This window comes from Staurois parvus, unplaced genomic scaffold (assembly GCF_062004578.1).
Source record: "Staurois parvus isolate SC_StPar_1 unplaced genomic scaffold, SC_StPar_1.0 ptg000172l, whole genome shotgun sequence".
In the NCBI taxonomy this organism is placed as follows: Eukaryota; Metazoa; Chordata; class Amphibia; order Anura; family Ranidae; genus Staurois; species Staurois parvus.
In genome coordinates this window covers 10582750-10599027 of record NW_028317968.1, presented here as the reverse complement: position 1 = coordinate 10599027, position 16278 = coordinate 10582750, and the positions used below count along the sequence as shown (strand labels likewise).

The 16278-nt window shown below is 41.7% G+C and overlaps 1 protein-coding gene across 4 annotated transcripts in view; it reads left to right on the top strand.

Annotated features, from left to right (window-relative positions):
- Window positions 1–16278, top strand: part of VMP1 (vacuole membrane protein 1) — a 225947-nt gene that overhangs the window by 43925 nt on the left and 165744 nt on the right. For all 4 annotated transcript variants that reach the window (XM_089676659.1, XM_089676658.1, XM_089676657.1 and 1 more), the window contains one exon: window positions 281–391. In XM_089676659.1, the coding sequence (XP_089532785.1) occupies window positions 281–391 (111 nt within the window). The remainder of the gene's footprint in view (window positions 1–280; window positions 392–16278) is intronic.

Here is a 16278-nt window from a genome sequence, read left to right as displayed (position 1 = left end):
AACTATTAAAATTCTTAACCCCCACTTGCAGATTACGTCTTTGCTGCTGGCTTCTGCTGTCTTAGTGCTGCTTCCCTGAATTTCCTGTCTTCACAGGAAAGAGTTAACAGTGGACAGTGCTGTCATCAGTGTGTTAGATTATCTTTCATTTTTTACATATGTTCAGTTAGAGGGCACAGTTTTCATCCTGTTTAAAAAAACAAATCCGTTTCACCCCAAACCTGAGTGTTATTAATCAGGTGAAAGTTCTGTGATATTTACTGATTGCTTTCTCTTGCAGTATGTACAGTATATTGAGAAGAGATTTTTATGGTGTGCCTACTGGGTAGGCTTAGGAATTCTATCCTCTGTGGGACTTGGAACAGGTCTTCATACCTTTCTTCTATATTTGGTAAGTTTTTTTATGCTATTGTGATATTGTAATCAAACCAGCCGCCTACATTTTAAAGTAACATATGGACATTCAAGTTTTTACATATTCTTAAGAAGCAATAAACAAGCCATCACTGACATCAGTAGCTGAAGACACTGTGGAATTGTTCATTCTCATATTTATAACAGTAGCACCTTTACTTGCACTTTTTCAGCTGCTCCCCCCTTCCAGCAGCGACTGAGCAGCTTTCCAGACTTTTAATCTTGACACAGGGCAAGTGCACCAGGAAGGGAGCAGGTTGAGCTGAACTGTTTAGAGACTTGGACAACTTCACAGCTTCTCTTGTGCAATTTGAGAATTGGGTTATTCACTGTCCCTGAAGAAACAGAGGTCAGTAAAGGCTTGTTTTTAAAGAGTAAGTTCACCTTTAGGGAAAAAATAATAAATGAACAGATTTTTGCAGAAAAAAATCTGAATTTTATGGTTTGTTCCCCCAGGATTCTGCAAAGGATTGCAACCACAGATGTGTCCTCCAGCTTTCTTGCCCATATCCCTGCACAGCACAGGTGTTAAACTGGCGGCCCTCCAGCTGTTGCCAAACGACAAGTCCCATGAGGCATTGCAAGATTGACAGTTACAAGCATTACTCCCAAAAGCAGAGGCATGATAGTTTCGCAATAGCTGGAGGACTGCCAGTTTGACACCCCTGTGTACAGGCTTTCAGTTTTAAAGTTGGAGCTTGAAGTGTCAATGAACTACAAGAGCACTCATCAGAGCCCTCGAAGTACATTGAGAAATACAAGCTGTCTGCTGCTATGGCGGACAGGTACCGTATTTTTCGCTCCATAAGACGCACCTGACCATAAGACGCACCTAGGTTTTAGAGGCAGAAAACAGGAAAAAAAATTTCTGAACTAATGGACTGCAGACATAGTACAGGGGATGACCAGAGACTGCGGACAGTACAGGGATGACCAGAGACTGCGGACAGCACGGGGATGACCAGAGACTGCGGACAGCACGGGGATGACCAGAGACTGCGGACAGCACGGGGATGACCAGAGACTGCGGACAGCACGGGGATGACCAGAGACTGCGGACAGCACGGGGATGACCAGAGACTGCGGACAGCACGGGGATGACCAGAGACTGCGGACAGCACAGATGACTGCTGACCTTTGGGGAGGTGGGGAGCGGGTACCTGAATTTGACAGGTACCCGCTCTTACTTCCGCAGAGTTTTTGTTTGATCTTACCTGTTCCTCGATCCAGCCGCACGCTGTCTTCCCGGCTTCTGTAATGGCGCTCGGCATGACAGCCAGGTGCCCAGTGCGCATGAGCGAGAAGCACTTGCGCTTTGTGATTGGTCCGGCGGCTTCTGGGATCTGTCATGTGTCCCAGGTACCGCCTTACCATTCACAAAAGGCACCGCTTCTTGCGCATGCGCACTTGGCACCCGGCTGTCATGCCCAGTGCCCACACTACAGAAGCCGGAAGACAGCGCGCCGCTGGATAGAGGAACAGGTAAGATCAAAGAACAAAGAAGTAAGAGCGGGTACCTGTCAAATTCAGGTACCCGCTCCCCACCTCCCCAAAGGTCAGCAGTCCTCTCTATAAGGTCCCGCTGCAGAGCTGAGCGGCCGGCCCGGTATTCTGACACGGCCGCGGTGGAAATACCGGACCGGTCTCTCCATATTCGCTCCATAAGACGCACTGACATTTTCCCCCCTTTTTTTGGGGGAAAAAAGTGCGTCTTATGGAGCGAAAAATACGGTAGTTTCTTCATTCACATCTGCACCAATTTTAAATGTGACAATGGGTGTGGGGGAGAGGAACCCCTGCCTGCTGTTCATTAGTAGGAAGGGGGGTCGGGGATGAGGGGGGAGGTGCTTGAGCATGTTGTACCCTCCTTGGGAATAAAACATATCAAGAGCGACTTCAGTTTCTATGTAAATATGAGGGTAACATGTACCATGCGCCAAAAGTGAACTTGGTCTTTAAGCCTTATTTAGTGCTTGTTAAGAATATGTAAACTCTTGACTATTTAGAGCCTAGCGACAGGTTCACTTTGAGGAAAAATATAACAAGGCCTATGCTGTACGATGGTGATCCAAATCAGTGGTTTACCATCTGGAAATGCAAGGACAAGGATAACATCACAGAAGATTACCCTTTTAAAAGCCAAATTCACAATGGCAGCTCTCTTCTTTCATAAAAGTAAAAGCTGTCCCATGTCAGGTGCTGCAGATATAGTTTGTGGATGCAGTCTGCATATTGTTAATTCCAGAAACATGTTATCCTATTGCTGCCTCTTGTAAATTGAAGAATTGGTTTAGACTCAAAAGTTGTATAGTTGTTGTTTTTCAAAGAATCGTTAAAGCTGCTGGAATATGTCTAGCACTGCATGGCAGCTTGGAGCTGTCTCCCAGAGGAGCTGTGTCAGTCCTGTTGCATCATGAAGAATTTCTGCAGAATACACTATTAATAATCTCTCCAATATAGAGTTCACTCAGGCCAAGCCTTTTATTTACCAGCTGTGTGTATAATATATAAACATAATTCCACAAACAGGGTGATGATAGTTCTTTTTATATTGTACCTTTGCCTGAGTAATCCCTTCCCATCAATACAGCACTAAACTGCCTGCCCTTTATAACAATGCATTATATTTGCCTGACCTAGAGAAAATACTGTTCGCCAGGTGTAGTGATGTCCCTGGCCCCCGGTTTATTTATTTGTAACCCTCCCCCTTCAAATATATCAAAAACATTTACAGTTAAATATCATTAAAATAAATGTTGTGCATGCTGTGGGTATAGTAGAATTGGATGAAGGAAGGTAGGCAGCATCAGCTGTAAGATACGGTGGTAAAAGGCAGGCTATAAAAATACACCCCTCAGCATTGTTGGTCAATGGCTGGCTGTAGAAATCCCCACCGCCAACACTGGTGGTTAGTGGCTGGCTGTAAAGATAATCACTCTTCCTCTGCGCTGGTTATCAGTAGCTGGTTGTAGCAATAATTCCCCCCAATCCAACCCCAGCATTGGTGGTTTGTTTCTGCCTGTAAACCTCCCAACCCCCCCCCCCCCCCCCCCTTCAGCATTTGTGGTCAGTGGCTGGCTGTAAACCCCTCCCCCTTTTAACATTGATGGTCAGTGCCTGACTATAAAGGTATCACCCTCCTCAGCAGCATTGGTGGTCAGTAGCTGGCTGTAACAATAACCCCCCCAGCATTGGTGGTCAGTAGCTGGCTGTAACAATAACCCCCCCAGCATTGGTGGTCAGTAGCTGGCTGTAACAATACCCCCCCCCCCCCCCAGCATTGGTGGTCAGTAGCTGGCTGTAACAATAACCCCACCAGCATTGGTGGTCAGTAGCTGGCTGTCACAATAACCCCACCAGCATTGGTGGTCAGTAGCTGGCTGTCACAATAACCCCACCAGCATTGGTGGTCAGTAGCTGGCTGTCACAATAACCCCACCAGCATTGGTGGTCAGTAGCTGGCTGTAACAATAACCCCACCAGCATTGGTGGTCAGTAGCTGGCTATAACAGTAACCCCTCCAGCATTGGTGGTCAGTAGCTGGCTGTAACAATAACCCCTCCAGTATCGGTGGTCAGTAGCTGGCTATAACAATAACCCCTCCAGCATCGGTGGTCAGTAGCTGGCTGTAACAATAACCCCCCCCAGCATTGGTGGTCAGTAGCTGGCTGTAACAATAACCCCCCCAGCATTGGTGGTCAGTAGCTGGCTGTAACAATAACCCGCCCCCAGCATTGGTGGTCAGTAGCTGGCTGTAACAATAACCCCCTCCAGCATTGGTGGTCAGTAGCTGGCTGTAACAATAACCCCCCCAGCATTGGTGGTCAGTAGCTGGCTGTAACAATAACCCCCCCCCCCAGCATTGGTGGTCAGTAGCTGGCTGTAACAAAAAAAAAACCTCAGCATTGGTGGTCAGTGCCTGGCTGCAAAATAACACCCCCACTGGGCACATTAATGGTTAGTTGTTGACTGTAACAGTACCCCAAGGCCACTTATCCACCCCACCCTAAGCAGCGATGTTCAGTATTTTTTTTTAATGGAACACATGCTCCCTAGCTAAAGGGGCTCTTTCACACTTAGGCTGGAACTTTACTCAAGCGGCCAAAATTGTGCATAGTTGTTTTAGTAAATATCAGTAGTTGCATAGCAAGTCAGTAAAAGCCATCTAGAAATTGTATTGTTTTTAAGTGAATCACAGAGTCTCAGCTGACTGTTAAAAAACCATTGATCTATTTGCTATGACCCACCATTTACCTATAAGCAGCTTGGTTGATAGACTATCTCTGTGTTGGAGTGCCTTCAGGGGTGGAAACACTTGTTGTTGGCCATTAGAATACCAGTTTTCACAATCGGGCACATTGGCTGCAAATACCATTCCAAGTATGGTCACCTGTAGATTTCCAGTGAGATCAGAGAGATGAAGAGACAAAGTGCACCGTATTTGATAAATCTTGTATACTGTTAACTCTGTGTATGGTTAATATATGTAGGCACTTGACTTGTGAGTGTATATTGTATATTCTTATTGCCCCTAGCGCCAAAAGTCCAAAAAAAAAGTCCAGCAGCTTGGAATATTACTGCCTCCCCACCTCCCAATTTACAGAGGGTAAGGTGCATGACCTGGAGAGGGGGTGTGAACATTTGAGGTGGATGGTGCAGTTGAGGAGGTTGAGTGAGATTCTGAGGAGGATTTGTGGAGAATATACACATGTAGACTAAATGCATGGAATTTTGCTTGGAGGGTAAGAGTAAATACTAAGAACGATGGTCGGTAATGATCGCATGGTGATTAATAATATTTTTGGAGCAGACTGTCATTTGAAATGAGAGCACATTATGTATTGTATTTATTCAATTAGTTAGAACACACTACACTGTTTTTTTTTTTTAATTTTTTGGGAGTACGTGCAGTGGAGTGGACAGAAGAGAAGAGGAGGAAAGGATTTATTTGTATAGTGTGTGTGTGTATACGCTATATTGCCAAAAGTATTGGGACGCCTGCCTTTACACGCACATGAATTTTAATGGCATCCAAGTCTTAGTTCGTAGAGTTCAATATTGAGTTGGCCCACCCTTTGCAGCTATAACAGCTTCAACTCTCCTGGGAAGGCTGTCCACAAGGTTTAGGAGTGTGTCTATGGGAATGTTTGACCATTCTTCCAGAAGCATATTTATAAGGTCAGGCACTGATGTCGGACGAGAAGGCCTGGCTCACAGTCTCTAATTCATCCCAAAGGTGTTCTATGGGGTTGAGGTCGGGACTCTGTGCAGGCCAGTCAAGCTCCTCCACCCCAAACTCGCTCATCCATGTCTTTATGGACCTTGCTTTGTGCACTGGTGTGCAGTCATGTTGGAACAGGAAGGGGCCATCCCCAAACTGTTACCACAAAGTTGGGAGCATGAAATTGTCCAAAATGTCTTGGTATGTTGAAACCTTATGAATTCCCTTCAGTGGAACTAAGGGGCCAAGCCCAACCCCTGAGAAACAACCCCACACCATAATCCCCCCTCCACCAAACTTTACACTTGGCACAATGCAGTCAGGCAAGTACTCCTGGCAGCTGCCAAACCCAGACATGTCCATCGGATTGCCAGACAGAGAAGTGTGATTCGTCACTCCAGAGAACACGTTTCCACTACTCTAGAGTCCAGTGGCGGCGTGCTTTACCCCACTGAATCCGACGCTTTGCATTGCACTTGGTGATGTCAGGCTTGGATGCAGCTGCTCAGCCATGGAAACCCATTCCATGAAGCTCTCTATGCACTGTTGTTGTGATAATCTGAAGGCCACACGTTGTTTGGAGGTGTTTAGCTATTGACTCTGCAGACAGTTGGAGACTTCTGTGCGCTTTAGCGTGTGCTCTGTCATTTTACGTGGCCTACCACTTCATGGCTGAGTTGCTGTTGTTCCCAGTTGCTTCCACTTTATTATAATACCACTAACAGTTGACCATGGAATATTTAGTAGGAAGGAAATTTCACAGATGGACTTATTGCACAGGTGGCAACCTATCACAGTACCACCCTTGAATTCACTGAGCTCCTGAGATTGACCCATTCTTTCACAAATGTTTGTAGAGCAGTCTGCATGCCTAGGTGCTTGATTTTATACACCTGTGGCTATGGAGGTGATTGGAACACCTGAATCCAATGATTTGAATTAAATAAGGTGTGGGTCCCTGAGTAAAATGATTTTCCAAAAACTCTTGACCTGGTGTACAGCTACTGTTGTCCCACCATTCATAAATTAAAAATGGCGTGGTTTATTGGTTTTGTAATGCCACTTGTTGGCAGTAAGTGGCACAATGTTGCTGAAAGGTTATTTGCCCCTTTTAAGGGAAGCACACACTGAAAGAAGTACAGAGGCTCTCATTGCTGATCTCCTACTGAAAAACCTGGCTTCTCTGACTCAGCTCCTTGATACACACATCTGCAACATGCATGCAGAAAAATAGTGTCAGAGTGAAATCAGAAGAAACAAAACCTGTTGTGCATACTTGTGCAAGGGTCATGACTTAGGAGGAAGCCCTTGGATTAATTTTACGGACAAGAAACTAATATGTAAAGGAGAACTGAGCATCTCTATACTTTCCCACTACAGAGCCATGTCACCGTTTAATGATCCTAGTGGCAACTAACCAGAAACAGGTTCACAAAGACTTCTTTCCTACTCCCATGGCATCAATCCTTTACTATCTGAATTGCTGAGGATGTTCTCCATCTCTGTACCCTCCCTGGTGAGCAAGAGTCTGCAGCTTTTTACCATACGAAGGTGTAATGTCATAGGAGCAGGAAAAAACCTTTGAATGTAGCTAAAGGCAAAACTTTTTTTAAGAGTTGAATAGAGTGTAGAGGGATTAGAAGGCGTCAGCTTTTTTTGCTGCTTGTGTCCCCTTTATGGAGATTCATCTTCTCTATTTGTCCTATTTTACCGTTATCACTGAGAGTAAACGTGAAGGGAAATCCACAAATTTTGGGTTGGTTGTCTCCAGAACAGGAATACAGGGGAAATCTTCCAATGGGGACACTAGTTCTGGTGATACCCCAGGATTCCTTCACTTTGGAGGGATTTCCTCTCATTTTCTGATTTGGCTATGGGACAGGAAGTGAAGAGAAATCTCCCCAATGAGACAGATAACAAAAAAAACTGTCAGGTTATAATCCTTCCTTACTCTATCCAATATGAAAAAGGTTTTGCTTTTTGTTTGACTTTAATGATCTTGTTAGTGAATTGCTGCAAACCCTTGCCTGGCTTTAATTGAAAGTATCATAATTGTTTGAGTTTTGCCATCTAACATAGAGGAGAAGCCCTATTAGTCATGTCATGTTTTTGAGCACCCTGTGGGGAGAATATTGGCACCTAAACCATGATTTCGTGGAGGGAGCCAAAAGTCTGACTCCTGTCTAGATCTAGACTGACTCAGCATCATGAGAGCCAGTGTGTTAAAAAAAAAAAATTTAGACCTTAGGAGCCAGGAAACATGTTCTTCCATTACATCAGAGAATGCTCAAAGGTTACCAAGGTACTGGCTGTATCATTTTTAAAGTATTTGTTTGTTGCCCGAATAATATACATATGTACCTACTGATTAGTTTGGTTGGAGCTATAACCTATATAACCTTACTCAAAAGGTACTCAAGTGTTAGATGGCATTCATTCTTTAGATGTATAAAAGTCTCATTTTCTTTGCAGGGACCATATAATAACTAATAATCTTGAACACTGGTATAACTCCACACAGAGGCTAGGATCACATTTTGTACATTTGATGTGATAATGTCGGATAAAATCTCTGGCCAGCAGGATCAGTACTTTTTCTGTTTCTATCTACATTGAAATGATTTGATTATGTACCGACTTAGTGAGGAATTGTCATATTCAGTTTAAATCTTTCACGTGACTTTGTCCTAGCTGTGGAGGATCGTAAGGCCTCATGCACTTAGGGCATTTGCCCAGCTCTTCTAAACTCCTTTCCTCCTGGCAGCAAACTCCAGGACACACTTTACGCGTGTAAACACATGTACGTGTGGACGTTAATTAATTTAATTTGCCATAATAATAATAATTTTTCCCTTTAATTTCACCCAGTAATCCTGCCAGTAACACGTTTTTTTTCGTAGCATAACAGTTCTCATTCACTATATAGAGAAAAGGTGCAGCGCTAGATGTAAATATAACTAGACATATTATAACAACATGCTGAATGAACATAAAATAGACATAAAATAACAGTAAAATCGAGTGCAAAGTAGTGAATCACACTGGGTAAATAAAATGAGTGAATGTCCCAAAATGATTCAAACGCCACGACGGGGAACCACTAGATCCAATTGAAGTGCGTGAAAACGGGAGTCCGGTGTATCACACAGTGGATAATGGGTATAAAGAATGCGCACTCACCAGAAGTGCGTAAAAAATGAGCATATAAGATATCTTCTCTCAGGTAGTGGTCATCTACTGCCGGAACAGGGTCAGAGTAATGCACCATCCAATCTCATTCAGGGTAGGTAATCCACAAAGGCCTTAGCACTGTGTCACCATCTGTGATCCCTCTAGAACGGTTTCTGAAAGTGGGGACTCTGTTCCACTTCTCTGGGTTAAAGGGATTGTCCTCTCAAGAATGTTCTTTTCTTTCTTGTATCTAGTATCCACTGCAAGTATATCAAAGGGTTGGACTTTAGTAAGCAGTGCTTAGTTGTATAAATCCAGAGACTGCCAGCATGTCTATCCAAACTGCCTCCACCCTTCACTGAGACCAAACAACAAAAAAACAAAAGTTCTCATTCACTGTACATTCTGTGGAGGAGCAGATTTGTTACTCTAGGACAGGAAGTATATAGGACTACAGAACACATCTCCCTTTCTTCTGCTGCTTAACATGGGGGGAGGTGTTAAGTGCTATAAAAATGCTTGTGATAACACTGCAAAGTGCGCAGAACACAGGACAGTGATAGATTTCTGGTAGGATCAACTGTTTTTTTTTTTTTAATATAACAAATTAGTGTTAACTATTTTTAACACATCAAAATGGAATAAAATCAAATAAGTATATTGTTGGGGTTTACATACACTGTAATTAAGCCTGGTGAATGAATTCAAGAAAATTATAACTACAACCTTGTTTCCTCTTGGATTTACTGAAAATTTGGGCATATTTGTAAAGCAGTGCATGTGTTATCTACCACACATTTACAGGGGGTGAATCCTTATCTGTGATTAAAAACACATGCACCATGAAGAGTCACCTGCAGTGAATATTTGGTGAATAACACATCATTGCTTTAAAAATATGCCCATAGACATATACAGTTGTGCTCAAAAGTTTACATACGCTGGCGGAAATTGTGAAATTTTGGCATTGATACTGAAAATATGACTGATCATGCCAAAAAATGTTCTTTTATTGAAGGATGATGATCATATGAAGCCATTTCTTATCAAATAGTAGTTTGGCTCATTTTTAAATCATAATGATAACAGAAATCACCCAAATGGCCATGATCAAAAGTGTACATACCCTGGAATGTTTGGCCTTGGTACAGACACACAAGGTGACACACACGGGTTAAAGTGCCAATTAGAGGTTAATGGCCCACATCTGCGGCTTTTTAAATTGCAATTAGTGTCAGTGTATAAATAGTCAATGAGTTTGTTAGCTCTTACGTGGAAGCACTGAGTAGGCTAGATACTGAGCCATGGGAATCAGAAAAGAGCTGTCAAACGTCCTGCGTAACAAGGTAATGAAACTTTATAAAGATGGAAAAGGACATAAAAAGATGTCCAAAGCCTTGAATATGCCAGTCAGTACTGTTAAATCACCTATTAAGAAGTGGTAAGTTCGGGGATCTCTTGATACCAAGCCAAGGTCAGGTAGACCCAGAAAGATTGCAGCCATAACTGACAGAAGAATTGTCCGGGATTCAAAGACAAACCGAAAGGCAACCTCAAAAGAAATGCAGGCTGCTCTGGAAAAAGATGGTGTGGTTGTTTTTCAGGAGTACAATACGGTGATACCTGACAACACATTGACATGCCTAACCAGGCCTTGTTGTGTCATTGATGCAGTAAAGGCTTCTTTCTGGCACCTCCACCATGCAGCTCATTTTTGTTCAAGTGTCATCATATTGTGCTCCTTGATAACAACCACACTGTGTTTTTCCAGAGCAGCCTGTATTTCTTTTGAGGTTGCCTGTGGGTTTCCCTTTGTATCCCGAACAATTCTTCTGTCAGTTATGGCTGCAATCTTTCTGGGTCTACCTGACCTTGGCTTGGTATCAAGAGATCCCCAAACTTTCCACTTCTTAATAGGTGATTTAACAGTACTGATTGGCATATTCAAGGCTTTGGACATCTTTTTATGTCCTTTTCCATCTTTATAAAGTTCCATTACCTTGATATGCAGGACTTTTGACAGTTCTTTTCTGATCCCCATGGCTCAGTATCTAGCCTAGTCAGTGCTTCCACGTAAGAGCTAACAAACTCATTAACTATTTATACACTGACAATAATTGCAATTTAAAAAGCCACAGATGTGGGACATTAACCTCTAATTGGCATTTTAACCCATGTGTGTCACCTTGTGTGTCTGTACCAAGGCCAAACATTCCAGGGGAGGGAAACTTTTGATCATGTCCATTTGGTTGATTTCTGTTATCATTATGATTTAAAAAGGAGCCAAACAACTATTTGATAATAAATGGCTTCATATGATCATCATCCTTCAATAAAGAGCATTTTTAGCCATGATCAGTCATATTTTCAATATCAATGCCAAAATGTCATAATTTTTGCCAGGGTATGCAAACTTTTGAGCACAACTGTATAAGGGTGAATTTGTTTTTGTAAGCAACCATATGTTCCGTTTACCTTTTGAATTAGAATTGTGAACCATCACCATACCAACAGGATGAACACCAACATCATGGCATAGTTTTTTTTTGTTGTTTTTTTTTTTTTTTTTTTAAATCAGTGTTTGGTGATTTGTTATTCTGTCACTCTTTGTCTTTTAAATTCTAGTACTTGTATAGCTCACAGTATTTTACATTCTATGATAAACTGTGAAGTGGCATAAGTTTTAGCACCACTGTGTAGTTTCTTGAAGGCAACACTGCCATCCAGTGTGCTAATTTGGTACTGCCACAATTACATTATTCCTTGTTAAATCGTAAAACTGAAATATTTATAATATGGATTTATATAGTATTAGATACTGTGTATGGCCTATACCATTTTACAGACATTATTTGAAACATCTAACCTCTGCGTGTAAATTGAAGTGCTGAATACACTTGTTGGAATGTCTCTTCTTTTTTTTATGAGTGAATTATTCTGCCGTGCCACCTGGTGGCGTCACACTCCAGGCTATTATACCACTGTAGTGTTTGCTTAGTGGTTTCATGCAACCAGCATGTGTTGCTATTATTAAACTACATAGGGGATTTATAATCGTTTGGTGGCTTGAGATTGACAATTTGTAACAAGTGTCTTATGAATATGTTAAATGTGGCATCTATCAGCAAGAGGTTAATCTCAAACCACTGAGTGATTAAAAGTCTCCGGAACAAAATAGCCTGTGTAGTGATTTAATCTTGTGGTGCTGTTTAATTATAGCCTACATAGTAAGCCAAATACTTTTCACTTTGTGTCTGTATTAAAAGTTCATAAGTGGTTGTCATGTAGCTCTGTTAAAATGAGTATGACTAGTTGCACCCAGCTGCATTTTATTTATTGAAGCTGTGGGCGCATTTGTTTTTTTTTGTTTTTTTTTAATTTTTTTTCCCCCTCCCCATGATTTGTCATCGTGAGATATTCTTCTCTGGCAGCTGTGTAGTCTGCAAATAAAAGTGCTTACGTTGCTGTCTTTAGATAACTCTGAGACCACTAGCACTCAATCCTGCACTCTTGGCTGGTGCCTTGATTTTCAGCAGTTGTTTGATTTTCCCTAAATCTGTCATCCTGTCCTTTTGCTCCAGCATATTTGTTTTTCTTTTTACATATCTTGTTGTTTCACTGAATTGCCTTGTGCCGCTAAGTATGCCTGTTTTCATTTGCTAAATTTACCATGCCTCTTTGCAAACAGGCTAGTGATTTCTTTCTTTTCTCTTTTATTATCTGTGATTTGGGGTAATTGTAAGGTGTGTGATGGCCTTGAATAATGACTACTGAGTGGCTAGTGAAAATTGCATACATTTGTCAATATCTAGTAGCTATACATGCTGTATGACAGTTCTGGGTAGATCCTCAGGAATAAGGAGGGCTGTGCACTAAATCTACAGTTTTTTACACCCAATTTGTTTTATTGTGTTTTCCATTAAAAAAGCAGTGTGGGTTGTAAAAAAACAACAACCCATAAAACAATAATACTCACCTAGGTGATTGCAGCATTGATCCGATGCTGCATCTGTCCCCTGTCACGTCTAAGAATGAGAACTGAGCAATCAAAGACTACTGACCACTCAGTTCTCAGGCTTCAGTGAGCAGAGATTCGGTGACTGTCAGCGGCTCTTTGCTCTGCCCCTCCAGAGCTCATTGGAGTACCAGGCTGTGAAAGGGGCAGGAGCAGCTGCCTTGGCATGCTGAGAGGCTGAGATTAGCTGCAGAGCCAGGAACCCAGGTGTATCCCGACATTAAAGTCGGGATCCCTCCAGAACCTGGACGGCTGAGTGACATCAGCCAACAGCAGACTTTAGCCCGCTGTTAGCTGACTATGGGTCACAGAAGTGCAGAAATGAGTGTACTCCTCTGAGCCTACAGGAGAAATAAATATGGCCAAAAAGCTTTGGTCTTCTTCTTTTAAAATCAATGAAAGCTCCTGCTGACTGTTGATCCCTGCACTGACCTCATTATTTATTAGCCCCCATGCACACAGGGTGTTGGCTAACCTCTCTTAAAAGCCTTTCCTCTTGTCATCAAATATTTTTTCAGTAAAAATGCAGCTGTGTGTAAACGCATTTAGATGTGCCAAGAGCTTGGGAGTTAATTCATTTAATTGGGCAGAATTGTGGCTATTGAAATGAATTATTTGATGTGCCTAGTGTTAATGCACTTTTAGATGAATTTACACGTGTCAAGCATTTTCTTTTTGCCAAGATGCAGCTACTCCTGGATGATCTGGCAGTGGGGATTTTTCTGCCTCTTATTGTCACAGCCTCTAAACTCTTCTAAACCCCTATGTGTGCGAGGCTAACATGGTGGGGCATTTAGAGGCAGAAAGAAAATGCCAATGCCAAAATAAGGGTTTATTATTTATTACAGGAATTTATATAGCACCAACAATTTACGCACTGCTTTACATACTGTACTGATCAATCTGTTCTGTCAAGAATACAATCTTGAGTACAAGAATACAATACAAGTTTATAATCTCTAAGGTCCCGGTCTCGCATACATACATACACAAACATACTAGGGCCAATTTAGACCAGAGCTAATTAACCTTTTTTGAAATGATCATCTCCTGAATTCTGTTTTACTTAGTTTATCCCTCAGTATTGCCACAGCTGCTTTACAAAGAAATGTTAAAATATATCACTAAAATCTATAAGGCTTTGCTATGTTAATATTATTTCAAATGTAACAATCAGTTCTAAATCTGCAGGTTTTATTAACCGCTTTCCCGCAGCGTTATAGCAAAAGTACTGCTACAGGGTGGCAGGGCTGTGCAAAATCAAGTATATATACGTTGCATATACATATTTGCCTTTCCGGGTAGGGGCGTGTGTGCCGCCCTACCCGCTCCGCTATTGTGATTCCCAGCCGGCACTCGGGTAAAGCTGACGGGAGAGAGCTGTGTGTTAACAACACAGGTCTCTCCCTTGACAGCATGGACATGCTGTTTTTGTATCTCTCTGCACAGCACAGCAGAGAGATACAAAACAGCATGTCTCTCTAGTAAAACACTGCACACTGTAAAACACACACAGCACACAGTTAACCCTGTGATCACCCTAGATGTTATCCCCTTCCTGCCCAGTGTCATCAGTACAGTGTCAGTGCTTTTTTATTAACACTGATTACTGTATTGGTGTCACTGGGGATGTCAGTGGCAGTTAGTTCCCACCCAGTGTCAGGATGCTCGCCGCAGTCCCACTATAACTTGCTGATCGCCGCCATTACTAATATAAAAAAAAAAAAACATTCCAGTATTTAAGCCGTCATTTGTAGATGCTACAACTTTCACGTAAAACAATTCATTTACACGTATTTGGATTTTTTTTTAGCAAAGACATGTAGCAGAATACATTTTGACCTAAATTTATGAAGAAATTAGATTTTTTTTGTTTTATAGCAAAAGTCAAAAATATATTTTATTTTTTTTCAAAATTGTCTGTCTTTTGTTTATAGCGCAAAAACTAAAAACACACCAGTGATCAAATACCACCGAAAGAAAGCTCCATTTGTGGGGAAAAAAAGGACATAAATTTCATTTATGTACAGCGTTGCATGACTGCACAATTGTCAGTTAAAATAACGCAGCACTGCATCACAAAAAATGGTCTGGTCAGGAAGGGGGGTAAATCCTCTGGAGGGCAAGTGGTTACAGTAGTACATGCCATGAAGGCCCTTGTTAAATAGTGACTAGATTCTATCACTGTCCCTCAGTTGTGCATCTGTGTTTTCACCCCGTCACCTAAGCTTTCAGTGGCCAATTAAATTGGCTGTTTTAACACATATTAAAAAGGCATGGTCCACTGTCAGTAAAATCTGCCTGAGGAATGCCATGCAGCCATCACTGGAGTACATACCTGTAGACAGAACAAGGCTGCAAGTGATCAGCAGTACTGAAATGCAACAAAGAATGAAAGAAAGGTGACAAGCAAAAGTATTAGGGTTACTAAACCCACAACCGTAAAAATCGACCTATATATGCAATAAAGCATGCTTGTTATACTCACTGTGGAACCTAAGGGGTTAATCCTCTGCATTGTGTAAAAAGGCCATTTGTTCCTGATTGCTCTGTTCCTCCCCTTGTTTAAGCAACCAGCTCTTATCTCCTGATGAGACAGACTGAACTGTGGGCATTTTTCACATACTCAGTTTGGTGTGTATTGCTAGAGTGGTTTTTTGTTTTTTTTTTCTTGGGAGAGTGCTTGTAATCAGCACAGGGCCAATCAGCACTGGTCAAACAGTATCTAGGTTTTTTATCCTCCTAGAGCAGAAAGAAAACTCCTCCTACAAGCTTTAGCTAGTGCTTGGCTGAACACTGATAGATCACAAGACTGCTCTAACGTCTTATGAGAAAAGGTATTTAGCAGTTTATATTTACTAAAATAATTACTTTCATGTTCTGTGTATAGTGGGAGACCAGTATAGTGAATGCAGGGTCCTGGGTTTAGTAACACTTCAAACAAAAATGGCAGTTATTTATAATTTACATTGGTTTAGCAAAAGTAAATGTAATTTAATTAAAGTTTAAATCTATTCAAATATATAGATGACACATGTTGCCCATTTCCTGCTGCAACTCGGGGTCATCTGAATCTTGTTTACTGCAGCTGTGCAGTTATGTGAAAGTCTTGGAGCTCCCAACCACACCACCCTGTTTTATTTTCAAAAATGTCAGTGACTGTCACTTATTAACATTGTGCAAGTGTGTATTTTTATGATGAATACTGTGCAGGATTGTATTTTTTACATTTATTTGCACTATGCTTATATGCTCGTGTTGTCCTCCTATCTTTTATAATGCTTTCTGAAAGGTTTTAATGGTAACATAGTGAACTTGCATCTTGCACAAAAGACTGCCTTAAAAACTGCCACTCTACCATGAACTTTCTGTAGGTGCCCCAAAGTGTGGGTTTACTGAAATATTGGTGATGTTACTGTCAAATTGATTTTTAAAGGTGCACACACTAGGGCTTTCA